Genomic DNA, 22065 nt, shown 5'->3' with positions numbered 1-22065 from the left:
TAATAAAATCCCAGTTTCAGTTAGATGTTTAGGGGGAAACATAATGCCGTGGTGGAAGCAGGTGGAAGTTATTTGGAGTTATGCAATGTTTTACCTAATTAATCTTAATTGTACTATTTATTATTCTAATGAACTACATTAAAACACCCTCTGTATGTAAATTTGATTTTATTTGTCACATACAGTACGATATGCAGTGAAATGCTTATATGACCACCAGTGAACTTAAAAAATAAAAGCTTAAAGGTAAGAAATAAATATGAACAAAAAGAAAATAAAATAAAAAAATTAATTTAACTAGGATAAAAATATACTGTACAAATAAGGAAATTCACAGGCAAAGGCAAAATATAGAAAGTATAGAAAAAAATAGAAATTTATAGAAATTTAGTGTAAAAAAGAAAAAATAAGTAAAAATGTTCGACACGCGCAGATTTACACTTCACACATTTATAAGACTTGAGTCGAACAGGTGTGCACGTGTGGATTCCTCGTGGAGAGAGAACGCGCTCTGCGCGCGTGTGTAACGCGGGTTCCGTATTCCGCGTCGCGTATGACACGTCACAAACGCGTCATTACTGGAACTTTGTTTACTTGGCAACGGTTGCCGCGCGCTGGAGTCGAAAAGCCTGAAAAGTTCATTTACGACATAAAATTTTACTAATTATAATATTTACATGTTGCGTAAAGGTATGCTGTGGGAAAGACAAAAACTATATCGGGGAAATTGAGCATTTGGGAGCGTTTAACGTGCGTATACATTTAGAATTATAATATATTTATAATTAGTTATGTATGAAGTATATACCATGATGTATAAATATATATGCGATATATATACTGTGTGTGTTTGTGTTTTGTGTGATATATATATATATATATCATGATATATAATAATATTATATTATTTTAGATCCATATAAAAGTTTTTTGTGTCATACATACCATAATATATTAATATATTTATGTTATATATGGTTTGTGTATGTGTTTATTATATATTATAAGTAATATAAAGCACACATGTAGTAAATAAAGTGCTTTATGTCATATGTACTGTACTAACATACATAAAGATATATATGGTGTATATATTTGTGTTTTGTATCAAATATAACCTTAATTTAAGGGATAAACCGGGACTGAATTTATTTCATTATACTAGAATTTCATGTGAACTGTCAGTCAACCTTTCAGCACATACTGCACATACACTATATATGTTTATTGTTTTATATATTATATAAATCAACTCTATCCTTGCTTCCGTCTGACTGTCAGCTTGACAATGGACCCAAAAGAAGAGCAACCATCCCTTCCTCACCCTCCTGATAATCCCAGACCTGAAGATGAAGGAGCAACGCCACCGCAGGGCCAAGAGGACGATCTGCCCCCCATGAGTGAATGTCCCCCTGGAGCGGAGGGCATGACAGCGACCACAACACATGCACCGGTTATAGATAAATTTTGTTATAGATAATCTTCAAAAATGTTTAAATATATATTTGTAAAACAAGTAAATCCCATTCTATTATATTTAAGTGATTTCTTGATTTAACTGGTGTGGCAGTTTTTTCATTAATAAATTAAATCATCATTTAAAAGTTGCATTTTGTATTTATGTAATATTTTATCTTTATGTTATCCTTAGGTAATATTAAATTTGTTTAATGATCTGAATTATTGAAGTGTGACAAATATGCGACAAAGAAAATCAGGACTGCACTGTACAGCACTGTCTTCTTTCTTCTTCTTTGTCTTTCGGCTGTTCCCTTTCAGGGGTCGCCACAGCGAATCATCTGCCTCCATCTAACCCTATCCTCTGCATCCTCTTCTCTCACACCAACTAACTTCATGTCCTCTCTCACTGCATCCATAAATCACTGTACAGCACTGTATATAGTATTATTGCTTGAATGAATCTTAATTTCTGACCTTCTGTGCTGTTGGCAGCGTGGTACAAAGGAGTTATTGATCCAGCACAGTTTACTAAGGCGGGATGGCTGTGGCTCAAACCCTCCCAAAGGTAAAACTGTAAACAAGCCACGTGCATAAATCCTGTATTATTATGCATGCAAATAAAATAAATGTTTTAATCTTCTTCATATTATTCTGCTCATTTTTCCTTCCTCAGTAAAAAATACCTTCCAGACCCCGGCTGACCTGCTCAGTATCATACAGAGGGACAGACGCAAACCGACCACCCAGATCCTGCAGGAGACAGACTTTCCCTCAAGAGCTTACTCACCGAAAGTACAGATGCCCTACAAATGCCCGCGTGGACAGTGGCCCCGCAAGATTGAGCTGGAGAAGTGAGAGGAATTAGCTACCATTGATTTTTGAGAAAGGTTAAAAAGTAGCCGGAGATCAGATAAGAGATAAGATAAACTGAGTTGACAGATAAAGGGTTTTGTGAAAGTGTCATGGTTTAGATTGTAAAAGTTTAGTAGTGTTGGGGTACTTAATCATGTCCTAAATCATTTATGTGAGCTCTTTTTTGACAAATCCCTATCTGATAATTTTATATTTTATTTTATATTATAAAAGCACCTAATATTAACAAATTTTTCAATATAATACGTTTAACACAAAGGACTCAAAACTCTAGAAATAAGTTACAGTACATGTCCAAAAGTTTGTGGACATCTAAGCGTGTGGTGTATGTGGATGTTCTACACAAAGCTGAAAACTGTTGAAAAGTTGAAAGCATACAATTGTATAGAATGTTTTTTTTTTAATGCTGCAACATTTTCCCTTACTTTAACTAAGAGGCGCGATCTGGTTCCATCATGAATTTGCCCTGTGGACAAACCAAGCTCAATGGAGACATTTAGGTTGAGTACTTTTGAGATGACACTGGAACACTGACTATATCCCTGGCTTCTGTGCCCATGATCAGTGCCTCACCTCAGGAATGCTCTTGTGGTTAAATGATCACAGATCTCCACAGCCATGTTCCTGGAAGAATGGAGCTAATTATAGCAAAAAGGAGATAATAAATGGGTACCCACAAACATTTGCCCACATAGTGTAGTGCGGTGGTGAGTCAAACTGTTAGGGCTGTGGGTTTCTGATCAGAAGGTCTGTGGTTTAAGTCCCAGCACTGCCAAGGTAAGCCCTTGAGCAAGGCAGCTCCAAAGCGTGCTATATTCTTGCTGACCCTGTGTGTGTGTTTTGTAGTGATCTGACCATTTTACTATTTCCCTTCCATTCCATTACATAACTATTCAGGGAGTGATCACGATCAAATGTTCTTTCAACAACTTCAAAAGTCTTCTAGCAAAACTCCTATAAAACAAAACACATTGTTTGGGTTTTAAATGTCCCGGTTACTCAGTCACCAGAGAAAGACAGGGGACATGTACAGTATAAATAGTGCCCCTGAAAATTGCATTAAATTAAGCCTTTGTTTTTTAAGGTTGAGACGAGAGTATCTAAAGTTAGACATTGCCCAGCTTCTGGCTGATCTAGGCATTGACTCCAGTCAGCTGGTACCCAGAACCCTGAGCAGCGAGGATCGACCAGAGATCTCCTTTCAGTCTATCTCCGAGGTGGTCAGCTCACCTGGAGCCTTCTACCTGTCCCTGGAGGTAAGCCTAGTGATGTGTCTCACTAGAGGATATAGTGTGTTAGGATTAGTGTATACTTTATGACTGATATGTTCACTTCTTGTAGATTATAGCTTTAGTATCTTTGAATAGTAAATCTTTACTGTGTGTGTGTTTTTTTGGGGCTTATGGATTTCCAGATATTTGATAACGAGGATTTTGATTGCCGCACGCCCAAGGACTGGCTAGCTCTGGGGTGTGAGCAGGGCTCGAGTGACCAAAAACCCGTCCCTGCCAAAGCCTTTCTGCCGACACACGATGCCACGTCTGCTGGTATGGAGCGTTCTCAAACCCGGAGTTCTATTAAAGTATTTTGTTAGGAGATATACTATTAACCTGATTCTGTACAGACCTTTTCTTTTTTTTAAATTGGAGTTTTTCGAGATAGATCTCTTTTTCACTCTCTTTCTGTTTGTGATTTCTTTGGTGTAGAGGAGCAGAACACTAGCACTACAGAGTATACATGGCAGTCTGTCGGGGTTCTGGATTACTGCCCGGAGAAAAAGCAGTATGTGGTGCAAAAAGCAGATGAGAATGGTTGTGTGAGAGACAGCGAGGGCAAACCTGTTTTAGGTGGAGCACAAAGACGTAAGGGTAAGTGCCCATGGGTTTAATGGACTATATCTGGCAATATCTAACAGAACCATTTCAAGCTGTCGGCATTTGCTGTTACTGGACATTTAATGATATGATCACCGGTTTTTGACATTCTAAAAAATAAAAATTTTAAAAAAATGACATTAAAACTAAAACATCAAAGCTGTCACGACAAGGAAACATATGTACCCGCCTGTCAATCATTTTTTGGCCTTTTTTTCTGCGTATTTAAGGCTTCATAGGAAACATCATTCGACTGAGTTGTTGATAACATTCCCTAACTTGTAGATTATACATTTAATCAGAATAAGAATTAGATAGACCTTCATAGCCAAGTACGTACAGTAATATAGCTCTTTCTGATTGATGATTTGATGAAAAAAAAAAACATTAATCATACGTTGCACCAATTGTCTGACTATACCGCTCTCTCTGTTCATCCCAGAACCTTTGGAATCAAATCAGTACTGGGTTCCACGGATCCGGCTGCAGTTCTGCGCAGAGGACCCACATATCTTTGCTCAGAGGGTCCAATTCGCCTGCCAAGCCAGGCGCAAAGCTGAGGCTCTGCTGCTCTACAATCTCTCTATAGACTGCATGCCCATGTGGAGCGGGGGCCCTGCGGTGCAGCCTACCAGCCTCCAGCGCATCAAAACCCTCGCCCTCAGCAATCCAGGGTTCCAAGAATCACTGTAAGAGAACCAGAGAGAGAGAGAGAGAACAGTCTCTTTTAAGTTATAGATTCTCTTATGATTGCACATAAGATCAACTTATAAGGGTGAGTCAAAAATGATCCACACTCAGGTTATGTTAAACTTCTGTGGGCCGCACTGCATTAATGGCGCTTTCCGTGCAAGGCTCCTGTCTCCCCAGTCACTGCAGTGCAGGCGTGAACGTGTTACATCAGTTCATTTGTAACTGCGGCGCGAGCAAAAATGGATTCCCTGCTTCATGCTTCTTTTTTCTCAAAAGAAGAGCAGCGTGCGGGGATTCTGGTGCATTCAGGTCTGAGGGTGTACGCGGTGCCAAAACAACTCACGGAAGAGCATAAACAAAAGCGTTTTAATATCTGAAAATAAAATTTGGACTGATACTCTAAGGAGGGTGAAAGTTTCTTAAAGAGAATCATTACTAGTGACGAGACACAGATTCATCACTATAAGTCTAAGAGAAAACGGCAGAGTATGGAATGAAAACATCCTCAATTACCGACCAAGAAAAAGGTCAAGAGTCAACCATCAGCTGGAAAATTCATTAATGCTTACGGTTTTCTGGGATTCTCGAGAAGTATTGGAACACCATCAGGAAAAAGGTTCAACAATCTACAGTGCTCGTTCCAGTGAGACGCTTATTGAAGAACTGAAGTCTAAATTTCAGGTTTAAATGCAAAGAACTGATATCCAAGGGCGTCGAGATCTTGCATAATGATGCACGTCCAAACACTCCTGCCGACCCTGCAGGTGTTACATCATTCTCCCTATAGTTCAATTCAATTCAATTCAATTCAATTTTATTTGTATAGCGCTTTTAGCAATTTTCATTTCCGCAAAGCAGCTTTACATAGGCAAAATAATTATTTAGGTTTGTAAGAAATGTGAATTTGTATGAATCAAAATGGTCAGTTTGTCCCTGGTGAGCAAGCCGAGGGCGACAGTGGCAAGGAAAAACTCCCTGAGATGGTAATAGGAAGAAACCTTGAGAGGAACCAGACTCAACAGGGAACCCATCCTCATTTGGGTGAAACAGAAAGCAGTAAATGATCTGCATTTATACAGTGTGTAGGGTGGGAGGCAGTTCAGCTATAATAGCTGATGTTAATTGATGTTAATATGGAGTCCAGGTAGTTATTGAAGACCCAGGTAGACTTGTAAGAAGTTCCAGTCATGAACTATCGAACTGTCAAGTCCCCAGAGAAACAGTTGCCAACACCAGTCAAGGCCAGAACCATTTTCTAGGTAGAGAGAATCATTCCCAGACACCAGACGCATCCCAGAGAGACACACGGGGCATCCATGTGACGAGATCTTCAGCCAGAAGCGGGGCACCAGGATGGGTCAGACAGGTCCGGAGGGCAGAGGGAGTCTGGATCACTGGCAGCTCAGGAACGACATGTGTAGCTTGACAGAGAGAGAGAGAAAGAGTGAAAGGGGGGGACAGGAGGAGAGAGGAAAAAGAAAGAGGGGGGGAAAGAGAAGAAGAGGAGAGATGGCAGTTAGGTATGGTCACAGTCACACAATGTATAATGTGAATGTATATTAACTGTAGAGTGCAAGCAGAGACTCCGGCAGGACTAACTATGACAGCATAACTAAAAGGGAGAGCCAGGAGGAAACACAAACATGAGGGGGAACTGAGATGTAAAGCAAACAATCACCTCACCGTCAGCAAACCTGAGTGATCAATGAGAGTGAGGAAGACAGCATCCAAACATACCAGTTTACCATAATACTCTACGTCCATGAGTCCCCCAGATCTGCTCCTTTACCTATGGCAAATCTATTTATAAAAATGTTCGGCTAAATAAATAGGTTTTTAGCCTGGACTTAAACACTGAGACTGTGTCTGAGTCCCGAACACTATTTGGAAGACTATTCCATAACTTTGGGGCTTTGTAAGAAAAAGCTCTGCCCCCAGCTGTATTTTTCATAATACGCGGTACTGACAAGCAGCCTGCATCCTTTGATCGAAGTAGGCGTGGCGGATCGTAAGACACTAGCAGTTCGCTCAGGTACTGCGGCGCGAGACCATTTAATGCTTTATATGTCAAGAGTAGTATTTTAAAATCAATGCGAAATTTCACAGGGAGCCAATGGAGTGAAGATAAGATAGGGGTGATGTGCTCATATCTTCTGGTTCTGGTGAGGACTCTCGCTGCTGCATTCTGGACTAGCTGAAGCTTATTTATGCATCTAGCTGAACAACCAGACAGTAAGGCATTACAATAGTCCAACCTAGAGGTGATAAAAGCATGAACTAGTTTTTCTGCGTCGTTTAGCGACAATAAATTTCTTATTCTGGCAATATTTCTGAGGTGAAAGAATGCTATCCTGGTAATATTATCTACATGTGCTTCAAATGAAAGGCTGGAATCAATAATCACACCAAGGTCTTTCACTGTTGCATTTGATGGAACAGAAAGGCCATCTAAAGTTACGGTGTGATCTAAAATTTTACTCCTAGCTGTATGCGGTCCTATGACTAGAACTTCTGTCTTATCCGGATTTAGCAGAAGGAAGTTAATTAGCATCCAATTTCTTATGTCCTGCACACATTGCTCAATTTTAGTAAGCTGTTTTTTCTCATCAGGTTTTGCTGAGACATATAACTGTGTATCGTCAGCATAACAATGAAAACTAATACCATGCTTACGGATTATGTTGCCCAGAGGAAGCATGTAAAGGGAAAAAAGCAGTGGACCTAAAACTGAACCCTGCGGAACGCCAAACTCCACTAGAGAACATGCAGAATAATCACCATTTAAGTCTACATACTGATAACGATGGGTCAGATAGGATCTGAGCCAGGAGAGGGCTGTACCCTTAATTCCCACTACATTTTCTAATCTGTAAAGAAGAATAGCGTGATCAACAGTGTCAAAAGCTGCACTGAGGTCAAGTAATACAAGCATAGTTACACAACCCTGATCAGAGGCCAATAGAATGTCATTTACTACTTTAACGAGCGCTGTCTCTGTACTGTGATGAGGCCTAAATCCTGACTGATACAGTTCATCTATAGTCCCAATCTCACTATATCAGACTTCCGATGGAGAAGTGAAAAGAGTGGTGCATTTGTGGTTCGCAGCTCAGAATAAAAAAGAAAATTTATGAGGGAATACGAAAGCTTGTTGACAGAGGGTTAAAATAAAAAAAAAGTAAAAATTAATTCTACAGCCAGAGTGCAGATAATCCTGACTCACCCTCGTAACAAAACTATTTAAGTGTCATGACCTTTAGGAGTAAATGTAAATTGCAGCCAAGAACTTGTTCACATAATATGAACAAGACTTGTTCTGATTTAATTTATGTTGGTTACATGGCAAATATACGCTTTTTTCACATATACACATATGTTGTTTGCCTGTGTGTGCGTATGTGTGTATTTCTGCATAAAACACAGTGTTCAGCAGTGCATGGAACATCTAGAGAAAGAGGTTCAGCTGGAGTATGCCCGCACCATGAACCGTTTGAGTCTTCATAAGATTGTGCAGGACGATCCCAAAAAGTTCCCCCACATCACACTGCCTGAGAAAGAACCTGAGAGAGTTCCCAACAAAGGTTTGTGTGTGTGTTTATGTTTATTAAACACATTATCAATGTTGTCTCTCTGATGTAACACTGATGGCTCGCTCTTGTGCAGGTTGTGTGTCTGTACCGGACTACCCGTTTGAGAAGAGCCGTGCCAGATTCATTTTCCTCACCCAGCTCACGAAGCCAGAAGTGATTTCTGCTTTGTCTACTGTTAAAGCTGAGTGTAACAGGGTGGCAGATATGACTCTCTTCCAGGTCACCTTTACCAAGGCTGTACGCCTGGAAGAGTTTGAACTTGCGCAGTCACAGATACACACACAGGTAACACCATGTGTTTGATTGAACATTTCTACACTTTAAAGTGCTGCAATATGCTTTTCAGTGACACTACTTGGCGTTCTCTCTGTTCAGGTGCAGCTTTTCCTGAGTGAGACCTGGGTCACCAATCTGTGTAGCGGGATCCGCTCCAGCCTGAGAAATGTCGGGCCTGGCTGGTACAGTCTAAGCGAGTCGTCGTGGCAGGTGTACTGCATGTCCAAGCTGTGTCGCTTGATGAGACAGATATGCTACAGACTCCAGGACACCCTGCGATCCTTGGTGCAGAATTCGCTCTCCTGCCTGGCTCAGCTGGTCTTAGATTCCTGCCAGAGTGTGCTGCAGTGTTCCCCAGACATCGCCTGGGGAACTGACCTCATAAACAGTCCCTTTAAGTAAGACAGCAAGTTTTAGGCTCAAATATTATTGCTGATCAGAGATGTTTGTTGAACAAGGTGTCTTAGAACATGAGACGAACCTGAGTTAGACCTGAGAAGTATTTTCCAAGGTCCTTTTTAAATGATTAGACATAAGAATGCATGAATGAAGATGCCTGGAAGATGCCTCACATGCTTTCTCACAACGATGTTGTTTACAGACCAAAGAAGATCCCGCTGTTTCATGTGGACCTGGTCCTGGACCAGAGCGGGGTTCATTACAGCACCCCAATAGAGAACTTTGAGACGTCCATGAGGAACCTATTAGAGAAAGGCATCCTCTGCACTCATAATGTCCCTCAGCTGGAAAAGGTAACCTACATGTCCATTGATCGACTGTGATTAAGGACAGTTCAAGTTTCAAGTATCATTTACTACCTGTGTTCTCGGGTTCTCTCCGTTAGTTTATCATGAAGAACCTGTTTATCACTGGGGTTCCACTGTTGGAAGCAGTGGGACTGTATGAGCTAGAAGTGATGGAGGTGAAAGACAGAGTGGGAACCGCCCTGCTCCAGGCCACCGTCCCTCTCCAAGCCTATGCATGTGAATACGAATGCTACCTCGAGCTTCACAACTCTGACATCGAGACCCTTTTAAAGTACAGTTCAATTTAAACTACAGTATATCAATCACTTTTTTAAATCCTTCCACATCGAAAGTTTGGACACACCTTCCCAGTCAGTGGTTTTATTTTTTGACATTTTTTTTAACATTGTATATTAATAATGAAGAAATTGGAATTACGACTGAAAAAATATGGAATGATGTACAGTAGTCAACAAAAACGTGTTAAATAACCCTCAATAGGTTTTATATTTTCGATTCTTCACAGTTTTACTTTGATGATAGCTTCACACTGTCTTGCCATTCTCTCACTCAAGCCTCATGAGGCTTCACCTGGAATGGATTTTCCAACAATCTTTAAAGCGTCCCAGAGGAATTGAGCACTTGTTGGCTGTTTTTCCTTCACTCTCTGGTCCAACTCTAATATCTACACCATCTCAGTTATTTTAGATCAACGAGATTTAGATTGGGTGATTTTGGAGGCCACGTCATTAATCTTACATTACTGTTTTTGGCACACATTCTTATGCAGAGCGACTTTTTTTATCTCATTATACATCTGAGCCGTTGAGAGTTCAGGACCTTGCTCAAGGGCAATTTGGTGTTTGTGGGGTTTAAACTTTTGAACCGTAGTCCACTGTCTCATCACTTTCCTTCTTGGACACATAGTCTAGAGGTGTATTTGGGGTCATTGTCCTACTGGAAAACTAATAATGGTCCCACAAGGTGCAAACCAGATGCACTGCAAAATGCTAAGATAGCCATGCTGGTTAAGTGAGCTGTCAATCTTAACTAAGTCACCAACAGTATGACCAGCAAAGCAATATCACACCAGCACACCTCATCCTCCATGCTTCGCAATTTGAACCACACCTACTTCTAACAAGGACACGATGGTCAGACATCTTACATTTGGACCCATCAGATCAAAGGACTGACCCAGTGATCTAATATTTATGCTTGGATTTCTTAGCTGAATATCTTGAGTATTAATGTACAATGTTGAAAATAATAAAAATAAAGAGAAACCACTAAAGACAAAGGTGTGTTAAAACTTTTGACTGGTAATGTTCTGGTTCATTGTGTACAAATGCATGATGTTACCCAGCATGTTGATGATACACTAGAATTAGCGAAATATTTTGTAGTATTTTGTCTCCAAACCTTAATATACATGGCCGGCTTATACTCGATTAGGTTTCACAGAGGGAGCGGCACAGTGGCTTAGTGGTTAGCACTGTCGCCTTGAACCTTCAGGGTCCGGGTTTGATTCCCACCTGAGCTCTGTGTGCATGTTGAGTTTGAATGTTCTCCCAGTGCTTGGTGGGTTTTCTCTGGGTACTCTGGTTTCCTCCCAATGAAATGAGGCGGGCTGGGAGCTTAGATCAAGTAACTTAGGGCATGAGGTGCCAATCCATTGCAGTGAAATGGATTGGCATCTCATGCCCTAAGTCGCCTGGACTAAGCTCCTGGCCCCCCGCAGACCTCAATACAGGATAAAGCATCGTAGATGATGAGTGAATAAGTTTCACAAATGGAGCAAGGGCAGGCTCAAAATGGTAGATTGTGTTTTTGATGGAGTACTTTTTTTGTTTTTTTTTAAACCAGATTGACTTTCGAACTAAGTAAAATCTGTGGCAGCCGTAAATGCTTTCAACGCATAGATATCACTCACATCTGTTTAAGTCTAAGTCTGTGTCCCCTCTTTAATCTCTGTACCGTATGCTAGGCTTTACAGTAAGGAGAACAGCACTCCTCTGGAGCTTAAGGAAGAGGTGTTGAGACATCTAAAGAAGAAAGAAATTTTGGAAGAGTCCCTCCCCTCAGTCATCGTGATCGGGGCTTTTTTGGTGAACGTGGACTATGTGAAGCAGAACCTGTCTAAGAAATGTCACGTGCTAGCCAAAGCCGTGATGGACCGGCTTGCTCTCAGGCTCCGCGAGCAAATGGAGGAGGCAAGTTTCACAGTCTGTGCTCATCTAAATTGTTATATTATGGGCGGCACAGTGACTTAGTGGTTATCACTGTTGACTTGCACCTCCAGGGTCTGGGTTTGATTCCCACCTCTGGGTCTTTGGTGTTTCCAGATTGTCCGTAGTGTGAATGAGCATATGATTGTGTGTTTGTGCTCTGCAATGGTTTGTCCTGAGATAGGCTCCAGGCCAGAATGAATGATTTAATGTTATATTGTGTGTTTCAGGCATGTGAGGAGTTCAGGGTGATCAACAGGAAGCTGGATGAGCAGCCCAACAGCATTGAAGAGCTGGCGGACCAGAGGGAGTGGATGAAACAGATCCCAGAGCAGTTAAAGCTCCATGAAGTAAAGAGATATTACCTGTTAAAGTTCATTTTAGCACGATTTCTGATTATGCTGTTAAATTCCCTAAAATACACCATAGAAATAGCTAAACCAGGCATTGTTGACCACTACTTCTGTTTATGTCATCACCTAATATACTGTATATTTAACTGATTTATGATGATCATTGTAGTGCTCTTGTGTCTAATGTGTGTATAATGGATTTTCTGTGCTTACCTTTACTTGAAAAGGACTTTTTGTCCAAAGCCATGGCTGACTACGAGCTACTAGACGATTTCCACTACAACCTCACCAATGAAGATTTTAGCGGAAAGTATGCTGCATTTTTTTTTCTAAATTATAATTTCGATTTTGCTGATCAGTCGACGATCAAATACACAAACTGAACTAATTATGTTTTTGTCAAACAAAGATGGACCGCAATGGCCTGGCCTCAAAAGATCCTCAATCAGATTGAAAGTGTGTGCTTACAGCACATAGAAGATGAAGACCGCTTTCAGAAGATCCAGATGGTTGACCAGAAGAATTTCTATGAGCTTCTGGAATCCCTGGAGGTCAGAGCTCCCCGGCAAATGTTCACATGTGGTCCTCTGGATTCGTTTTTTATTGCAGTAAACATAAAAGGTTTTAAGAGTTACCTTGTTAAGTTTGTGTGTGTGTGTGTGTGTTTTAGATGGTGGTTGCAGGCTTTTCTAACTACACAGACATCAATCGTGCGCACGAAGTGGCAAACGAAGTGCGTCGGGTTGCAAAGCAGCTGAAGGAGTGTCAGAGTCTGGCGGTGGTTTACAACAACCGTGAGCGCCTCTTCGGCCTCCCTGTCACTAATGTATGTTTTGAATCCTTAAACCCTAACAGATATCATGGCATCACCACAACGAATAAGTATAGTAGAATGCTTTAGACAATCCTGAGTTTGAGTTTGTTTAATTAGCATTTGTTTATTTTTTCTTTCAATCAGTATGACAGGGTGCAAAAGTATAATCGAGACTTTCAGCCTTTTCGAGACCTATGGCTGACCACGTCCGATTGGCAGCGTTGGAATGACAGTTGGATGAACGACCCGCTGTCCTCTATCGACGCAGAACAGCTGGAGCGCAATGTTAGCGACGCCTTTAAGACCATGCATAAGTGTGTCAAACAGTTCAAAGACATACCGGGTACGTGAAACATCTACATATCTGAGATAAAGCGTTCACGTAGAAGAAGGAGAAGAGCTGTTCTCATTATTTTTACTATGTTTCACAGCCTGTCAGGAAGTAGCTTCTTACATACGTGGCATGATAGAGAAGTTCCAGCCGCAAATCCCCTTGATTCAGGGCCTGAGGAACCCGGGGATGCGCAGCCGCCACTGGACCCTGTTGTCCGAACGCCTCAACGTTGACGTGCTGAACAAATCCGACCTCACGCTCTCTGAGTGCCTGGAGCTTGGCCTGCCTCAGCACATAGATGAGATTGCTTTGGTTGCAGAGGTGGCTGGCAAAGAGTACGCCATTGAACAGGTAATGTACTCCAACAGAATAGGATTTATGTCCTAGATATGAATGACACACCATCAAATTAACAACAAAACGTCACATGAATCCTTAATTAATTTACGAAATAATGTATTATGGTCATGCTTTACTCATGCACATCTGATCAGATTAATATTTACCATCCGTTTGAGATTAGGCTCTGGACAAGATGCAAAAAGAGTGGTCCTCGATCACGTTTGAGATTTTGCCGTATAAGGAGACAGGCACCTACATCATGAAGAGTCCCGACGAGGCGTCCCAGCTGCTGGACGACCACATCGTGATGACCCAGAGCATGTCATTTTCTCCCTACAAGAAGGTGTTTGAGGAAAGAATCACCACTTGGGAGAGCAAGCTGAGGATGACTCAGGTAAAACTGTGAGGTTTTAATTTATCAAAAAACTTCTGATCAGGACTGATAGACACAGAACGTTCTGAGCATGTTTTACGTAACCGCTGTTGTCAGGATGTCCTGGAGGAGTGGCTGATGTGCCAGCGCTCCTGGCTTTACCTGGAGCCCATCTTCAGCTCAGACGACATCAACCGACAGCTGCCTGTTGAAGGAAAGAGATACCAGACCATGGAACGCACCTGGAGGAAAGTGATGAGGGCGGCATATGAAAACAGACAGGTGATTTTCGTCTTTTTCTCTCTCTTTCTCTCCTGGATCTTCCATCTAGTTTGAGGTAGTTCATCACCGGTAATGATCCTCGACATGAAGGGCGGGTCATCCACAGCACGCTGACGGTCTTCCTGGTCTCCGACTCTCTGGAATCCACTCTTGAAGCTTGCGTGTCACTCAGAACACCTCGATTGACTTGTTGCAGCATCGCCGCAAACTTGCCGAATCACGTCAAACATCTCTGTGGCAGATTTTGCCCAGTTACACACAGAATTTTACGCTCACTCTTTGTTCTAACTTGCTGTCCATAATGGAATAGCAGACCTGGTAACGCACGTGGTCAGAAAAGCACCAGTTACACAGCTCCCAATGTACACAGGATGATGTCTTTTGGCACGCTGGCTTATGAAGGTCGGTGCTCCCTGTGACTGGGCATACGGCCCTGTGCTGCCATCTGTTGGCGTGTTACTAAACTAGTCTTGAAACTTTTTGATACACCCTCACAGTGTGTGTTTTTAATGTGTGTGTTTGAGCTATTTTATTTTTCTGGGTGTGCATATTGGTGTGCATGGATGTTATGTTGCAATTTATAGTGAACTTTGTGTGATCTCTTGTACTCAGGTCATTGACCTTTGCCCTGACAAGCGTCTCTTGACTAATTTGAGAGAGTGCAACAAGCTTCTGGAGCAGGTGCAGAAAGGACTGAGTGACTATTTGGAGACCAAACGGGGAGCCTTTCCCAGGTCAGTGTGGAATGATGTGGCTAATTAGTTATTATTATATATAAAATTGCAGCCTGTCCTGCAAACTGACTGTAACAAAGCACCAGCTCTGGAGACTCCTTCATCAAAATCTATGTTTCTAACAGAAAGCATCACAATCTCATCAATTATACATTTATTGATCTGTTTATTATTATTGTGAGCATGTCCTTATGATAAAGCCGCCACAGTTTACTATAAAGGTGCAGCTGCACTTCCCTAGAACATTTGTCATCACCAGTGCTTCTGACCAATCCTTCAGGAATTCAACAGTGCTGTAGAATACATATTTTTATTATTGCATTATTACAAATATCCTGATATTTCTGCCTTCTTGATTACAGATTCTACTTTCTGTCTGATGATGAGTTGCTCGAGATCCTGTCTCAAACCAAAGACCCGACAGCAGTGCAGCCCCATCTGCGCAAATGCTTCGAGAATATCGCACGGGTTAGTCCTCATCACAAACACACACACAATCACAATTTAATATCACAACTTAAATAAGCCGAACCAGATGCAGCAAACCTTCCTCAGATATGACTGTAGCTTGTGTTTGATAACAGCATTTCTGTAACGTTTTAGCTCAAGTTCCAACCGGACCTGCAAATTACACACATGTACTCCGGAGAGGGAGAGGAAGTCCAGCTTTACCTCCCCGTGTCTCCTACTGGGAATGTGGAGGACTGGCTGCGTGATGTGGAGAAGACCATGAGGCTGAGTCTATGTGACAACATTGAGCGTTCCCTCAAGGTTTATCCCGAGGTCAGTCTATCAGGGACGGGCCAGTGGTAAAAAAAAATTTAAACCTCAACCAGTGGTGCAGGGTTCATCTGAACTTGTCCTATCAGCCATTGCACACACACATCCAAACACACAAACTTCACCTTGACACCCACTAGTGTGTATCTTACTAGTTAACTGTTGTATGGTATAATGTGAAGCATTATATTGCAAATCATTTTCTGGGGAAAAATATATATATATTCTCTTTTTGAACCTTAAAATCAGAAATAAAGTCACGATGACTCTTTATGAATGCTGCATTCTATCTAAATCCCTATTCCATTTACTTATTGTAATCCTCTTGGTTTCTTTTTGTAGGAACCCCGCACTAAGTGGGTGCTATCGTGGCCGGGGCAGGTGGTCATCGCTGGATGTCAGACTTTCTGGACCCTGGAGGTTTCAGAGTCCCTAGAGAATGGAGACCTCGCCGATCGCTTGTACCCACAGCTCCAGAAACAAGTAAGATGATGATGATAAGAATCCAATGCTAATTTAGTCTAGTGCATGTGAGAAAAATCAAAGTTTATGTAGTCTATATACCGATCAAAAATAACATGATGACCACCTGCTTATTATTGAGTAGGTCCCCCTTTTGCCACCAAAACGGATATAATCTGTGTGTTCTGACACCATTCTAAGAAAACCAGCATTACCTTTTTTAGAAATTAGGAGCTACAACAGTTCGTACCTTGAGGCAGGCTTCACCCTCTATCAGTGCATCAGTGAGCCTTGGCCACCCATTCCCCTGTCACCAGTTCACCATTTTTCACCAGTTTTCATTCCTTGGACCACTTTTACTATGTCCTGACCACTGCAGCCTGGGAACATCCCGCAAGAGCTACAGTTTTGGAGTTGCTCTGATCCAGTCATTTAGCCGTCACAGTTTGTCTCTTCTCACAGTAGCTACAGATACAATATTTTGGACGGAAGTGGGTATATTAGGCAGCAAGTGAACATCTTGTTCCTAAAGTTGATGTGTTGGAAACAGAAAGAATGGGCCAATGTAAGGATTTGAATGACTTTGAAAAGGGCCAAATGGCAATGGCTGGAGGACTTGATCAGAGCAACTCCAAAACTGCAGCTCTCCCTGAAATGTTGAAAACCGACCAAAAGTGGTGCGAGGGTCATGGGCGGCCAAGGCTCAATGATGCACATGGGCACATGTAAGGCTGGTCCATGTACTCTGATCCAATATAAGAGCTACTGTTCTGTAGCTTTTTCTAATTGATAAAAAGGTTAATGCTGATCCCCATATAAAAAGTGTCATAACACACAGTGCATTGCTGTTTTGGTGCCACAAAGGGGGACCTACTCAATATTAGGTGGGTGGCCATACAGCAATTTTATGGCTGATCAGTGTGTGTGTGTGTGTATAACCAAAAGTGGATTGTTTAATGTTTGCTGATAGCTTATGTGTTTAAAAGTATGTGTTAATGCTTAGCTGGGAGACCTGGTGCAGCTGGTGAGAGGCCGTCTGTCTAGAATGCAGAGGGCTGTTCTCTCTGCTCTCATCGTGATCGAGGTACACGCTAAAGACGTGGCTGCCAAACTGGTGGATGAATCTGTGGCCAGCGTTAATGACTTCGAGTGGATCAGCCAGCTCAGGTCAGGAGATAACACTAAGGATCTATATTAATTAATACAGTGTAGAAATATATTAATCTATATTATTAATCTATATTAGTGTAGAAATTATGTTTTTCTATCACGATAATTGGAGAACAATTATACGTGTAAAGCATAACATTATGCAATTGTGTGTGTGTCATGTGTTGGCAGATATTACTGGGACAGAAATGACCTCTATATCAGGGCGGTGAATGCAGAATTTCTCTATGGCTACGAGTATCTTGGTAACTCTGGGCGACTTGTCATAACACCCCTGACCGACAGGTAATTACAGACACAACAGGCCATAGCCACTCATTACACCCAGAGCTCAGAATGAACTCACATGGACTGCTTTTTTTGTCTCACCCAGGTGTTACCTGACCCTGACTGGTGCTCTGCACCTAAAGTTCGGAGGCGCTCCAGCGGGTCCAGCTGGTACCGGTAAGACCGAAACCACTAAGGACCTGGGTAAAGCGCTGGCCATCCAGACCGTCGTCTTCAACTGCTCTGACCAGCTCGATTTCCTCGCCATGGGAAAGTTTCTCAAGGGTCTGGCCAGGTCAGGCACGCTTACCTGGTCCTCTTTTTAAGCTGCTGTACAGGTGCTGAATGTATTGTTTAAGTATCATGTCTTGTATTGTGTGTCCAGTTCTGGAGCTTGGGCGTGCTTTGATGAATTCAACCGTATTGATGTGGAGGTGCTGTCCGTGGTGGCTCAACAGATTACCACCATCCAAAAGGCGCAGCAGCAGAGAGTGAGCTAGAACACACAGGCGAGCATGCAAATATATAAGAGTATAACATGGGAAACGGATTCTAATATCCAGTGGGATGTGTCCCTTTTTTAAGGCGGAGCGGTTTACATTCGAAGGCTCAGAAATCCCGCTTGTTCCCTCCTGCGCCGTCTTTATCACCATGAACCCAGGCTACGCAGGTCGAACTGAACTACCTGACAACTTAAAGGTACACTTCCACCACTCATAATAAGCCAAATTAGTTAAGTCTTGCCATGAGCTACGCTGCAGTTTTATTTAATGTCTTTCAGGCTCTGTTTCGTCCGGTTGCCATGATGGTCCCAAACTATGCTATGATCGCTGAGATCTCTCTCTACTCATTTGGCTTCGGCGATGCTAAAGTCCTCTCCAAAAAGATCACCAGCACCTTCAAGTTGTCCTCCGAGCAGCTCAGCTCCCAGGTCTCGTGTTTTATATGTACTGTAACATGTAGGAATACAAAGTAAACCTCATGCATTGCTTCTTTAAGTGTCATGCTGTGCTTTATGTTATGTAGGACCACTATGACTTTGGCATGAGAGCAGTGAAAACCGTGATCTCTGCTGCAGGAAACCTGAAGAGAGAGAACCCTGAAATGGATGAGGTGAAATGATTGATTGATTGCACACGTACTGTACATCTGCTTATAAAACGTTCCATAAAACATGCAATTTAAAAAAAAATCTCCAGGCATGTTACTGCTCAGTCAGTTTATGACTGTGATTTATATTACTAATTTATGGCTAAGAAGCAATTATCGGCCACAACACAGTATTTGTGCTGATATTTTTTTCAATGCTAAACATGTAATACTGAAAATGTGTAAATGCCAAAGAAGCTACTTCTTGAAGTTTATGCAACATAAAAGTGACAAATTCTGCTCCTCAAAAAATTTGTTTATTTGCCCCTAAAATGAAAAATTTTCAGCGTTATATTGTCTCGCTTTAAACAATAATCATTTAAAATGCGAATTATTCATATTTTTTATAACTATTCATTCTAAAATTGCTGGAAACTTCCCGAAGCATATGACCTGTAAAAATTGTTTGGCATGCGGGCACAAGCTGGTGAACGGTGGCAGCGGGCAAGAGTGGCAGAGTGGGTTCATGTGGGCAGGGGCTCCTGTGAGTTTTCTTAGTCGGCTCTCCTTTGTGGTCAGCCGAACCGGCCTCTTCAACCTTGATTGTTACCAGCCGGTGCCCATTCCCGCGGCCCCGTCCCTTCACAAACCTGCCAAAGCGGTCAGCGATCTAGCGAGGAACTATAGACACCACAATGATCTTATCCGAAATTTTCCTTTTTTACCTAGATGAGACACTTGTACAGTACCTTGCAACAATACCATGCTTTGGCCATATGCACATCCTCTTCACCATATAAGTCTCTTTATTTTCATCTATCTAATAAAGTCAGACATTAGGCTACATAGTAACTTTTGTGTGCTTCTGTAGGAGCTGATCTGTTTACGCGCCATCAGAGACGTCAATGTGCCCAAGTTCTTGCAGGATGACCTCAAACTCTTCAACGGCATCGTGTCTGACCTCTTCCCGAAGATCCGCAAGGAAGCCATCGACTACGGCGTGCTGGATGAGTCCATCCGTAACGTCTGCAAGAGCAAGGGCCTGAAAGATGTGGACGGTGAGAGTTTAAGATCCTGTAAGAAATTGCTGACCGAGCAAATCTAATTCTGGATGCTCCTTTTCATTTGTGTTTTATTTTTAATTTGCAGGTTATATCACAAAAGTTATTCAGTTGTATGAGACCACTGTGGTGAGGCACGGCCTGATGTTGGTTGGACCAGCCGGCTCAGGAAAAACTAAGGTGATTCCAGTTACTTCAACTGTTACTTTGTCACCAATCTTACTGGTCAGCAAGAAATCTGTTTTAATCCCTTCTACATCCACTAGTAAGCTACCAAACCTTATAGCATCGTGCATTTTGTTCGCATCCGTCAGTGCTACGAGGTGCTGGGGACGGCCATCACGGCTCTTCAGGGTCAGCCATCTGTCAGTGGTGGAGTGTACCAGCCTGTTCAGACCTATGTCCTAAACCCTAAGTCCATCACCATGGGGCAGCTGTACGGAGAGTTCGACCTGCTCACACACGAGTGGTGAGTATCCAACGGACATCCTGATCTTCCTGCTTATTACTGCACATTAACCAGGAATAATGTAAATGTAACATTTTAATTCTCATTTAAATTTCTTCTGTTACGCTCAGGACGGATGGCATCCTGTCATCCCTGATCCGCACCGGAGCTTCTGCGATGGACGAGGAGAAGAAGTGGTACATGTTTGACGGACCGGTGGACGCGGTTTGGATCGAGAACATGAACACCGTGTTAGATGACAATAAGAAGCTGTGTTTAAGCTCGGGGGAGATTATCAAACTTACAGACGTGAGTTCCGGTTCACATCTCTTTATGGTCTCTTTTTTCTTTTGGTCATGTATCGTCAGTAATGTTCCTTTATTGTCGGAATCTTTATCATCATGTCCTTTCCTTGTGTCCAGGTGATGACTCTAATGTTCGAGGTGCAGGATCTGGCCGTGGCTTCCCCGGCCACAGTGTCGCGCTGTGGTATGGTGTATTTGGAACCCAGTATTTTGGGACTCACTCCATTCACTGAATGTTGGTTAAAAACGATCCCTGCACTTCTGCAGCCACATACTGAGCAACTTAATTCTCTGTTCACACGATTCCTGGAGGTCAGTCTTTTTTAACTTAGAGATCAAACCACTACAGGAAAAAAGTTTTGAGAATGACACAAATATTAATTTGCCGCTTGAGTGTGTTTAGAAGGCCACTGGTGGCTCAGTGGTGGGTTTCTCGCCTGTCATGCGGAAAGCTCGGGTTTGATTCCCTGCCAGTGCACAAATTCCAGCCCCTGATTACAATGCCAGTCCCAAGCCCAGACAAAATGGGAGGGCTGTATCAGGAAGGGCATCCGGCATAAAACCTGTGCCAAGCTTGTTTGCGGACCGGTTGGTCCCCTGTGTGGACCCCTTGCCGGGAGAAGCTGAAAGACCAAATGCTGCTTTAGTGTTTTTATATCTTTTTGTCAAATATTACTATGTTATACTGTATAATTACAAGCATTTTGTGAGGGTGAAAGGTTTTTATTGACAATTACATAAAATTTATGCAAAGAGTCACTACATTAGTTGCAGTGTTAAGCATCCTGAGACTATTCAAGCGTGAGGTCGCTTCTCGGCCAGGGCAGTGGGTTCACTCACAATTATGTCTAAGAACACAGTCGTGAAAAAATAATGGTACAAAACATTGTACGAAAGCAATTCTCCCAACCATTCAAGAACAGTTTGGTGATAAACAATGCCTTTTTAGCATGAAGGAGATCCCCGCCATAAGACAAAAGTGATAACTAAGGGGCATTTTGGGTCCATTGCCAGAAAACTCCTCAGACCTTAATCCCATTAAGGACTTGTGGTACATCCTCAAGAGGCAGGTGGACAAACAAAATCCCACAAATTCTGACAAACTCTTGCATAATCAAGCATTGATTATGTACAAATGGGCTGCCTTTTGGATAAACGTAATGTAATTGTCAATAAAAGTATTTGACACTCATGAAATGCTTGTAAATATACTTCAGTATACCAGAGTAACATCTGACACAAAGATCTAAAAACACTGAAGCAGCAGACTTTGTGAAAATTAATATTTGTTTCATTCTGAAATCTTTAGTCATGGTTTGTGGACTTTTAGAAATCCATACAGTGAGAGAAAAGCTCTGATATGTGTATTTGTGCACAGGATTCTGTAATGTTTGTGAGGAAGTCAGTGACTGAAGTGATCACTTCGATGGACAGCAACCTGACCTGCTCTTTACTCAAACTGCTGGACTGCTTCTTCCGGCCCTTTGTCGCCCGAGAAGTAAATTGAATT

General features: G+C 42.1%; 1 protein-coding gene across 1 annotated transcript in view; it reads left to right on the top strand.

Moving 5' to 3' along the window:
- Positions 1-1288: 1288 nt before the first annotated feature.
- dnah1 (dynein, axonemal, heavy chain 1) overlaps positions 1289-22065 on the top strand; it is a 44569-nt gene continuing 23792 nt past the window's right edge. Inside the window, exons 1-38 of the mRNA XM_053483481.1 lie at positions 1289-1447; positions 1954-2026; positions 2135-2312; positions 3419-3590; positions 3749-3881; positions 4041-4202; positions 4651-4897; positions 8325-8482; positions 8565-8776; positions 8867-9165; positions 9369-9519; positions 9612-9805; positions 11501-11726; positions 11972-12091; positions 12322-12404; positions 12504-12645; positions 12765-12920; positions 13053-13251; positions 13340-13593; positions 13766-13978; positions 14075-14239; positions 14852-14973; positions 15336-15441; positions 15577-15756; positions 16096-16236; positions 17219-17382; positions 17557-17670; positions 17759-17947; positions 18038-18143; positions 18238-18351; positions 18434-18583; positions 18679-18765; positions 19613-19799; positions 19891-19982; positions 20117-20271; positions 20382-20559; positions 20673-20867; positions 21934-22053. Of these exons, the coding sequence (XP_053339456.1) occupies positions 1289-1447; positions 1954-2026; positions 2135-2312; positions 3419-3590; positions 3749-3881; positions 4041-4202; positions 4651-4897; positions 8325-8482; positions 8565-8776; positions 8867-9165; positions 9369-9519; positions 9612-9805; positions 11501-11726; positions 11972-12091; positions 12322-12404; positions 12504-12645; positions 12765-12920; positions 13053-13251; positions 13340-13593; positions 13766-13978; positions 14075-14239; positions 14852-14973; positions 15336-15441; positions 15577-15756; positions 16096-16236; positions 17219-17382; positions 17557-17670; positions 17759-17947; positions 18038-18143; positions 18238-18351; positions 18434-18583; positions 18679-18765; positions 19613-19799; positions 19891-19982; positions 20117-20271; positions 20382-20559; positions 20673-20867; positions 21934-22053 (6096 nt within the window). The remainder of the gene's footprint in view (positions 1448-1953; positions 2027-2134; positions 2313-3418; positions 3591-3748; positions 3882-4040; positions 4203-4650; positions 4898-8324; positions 8483-8564; positions 8777-8866; positions 9166-9368; positions 9520-9611; positions 9806-11500; positions 11727-11971; positions 12092-12321; positions 12405-12503; positions 12646-12764; positions 12921-13052; positions 13252-13339; positions 13594-13765; positions 13979-14074; positions 14240-14851; positions 14974-15335; positions 15442-15576; positions 15757-16095; positions 16237-17218; positions 17383-17556; positions 17671-17758; positions 17948-18037; positions 18144-18237; positions 18352-18433; positions 18584-18678; positions 18766-19612; positions 19800-19890; positions 19983-20116; positions 20272-20381; positions 20560-20672; positions 20868-21933; positions 22054-22065) is intronic.

Source organism: Clarias gariepinus, chromosome 23 (assembly GCF_024256425.1).
Source record: "Clarias gariepinus isolate MV-2021 ecotype Netherlands chromosome 23, CGAR_prim_01v2, whole genome shotgun sequence".
Taxonomy (NCBI): Eukaryota; Metazoa; Chordata; class Actinopteri; order Siluriformes; family Clariidae; genus Clarias; species Clarias gariepinus.
The sequence above is the reverse complement of the archived record's forward strand: the minus strand, read 5'-3'. Positions and strand labels throughout refer to the sequence as shown.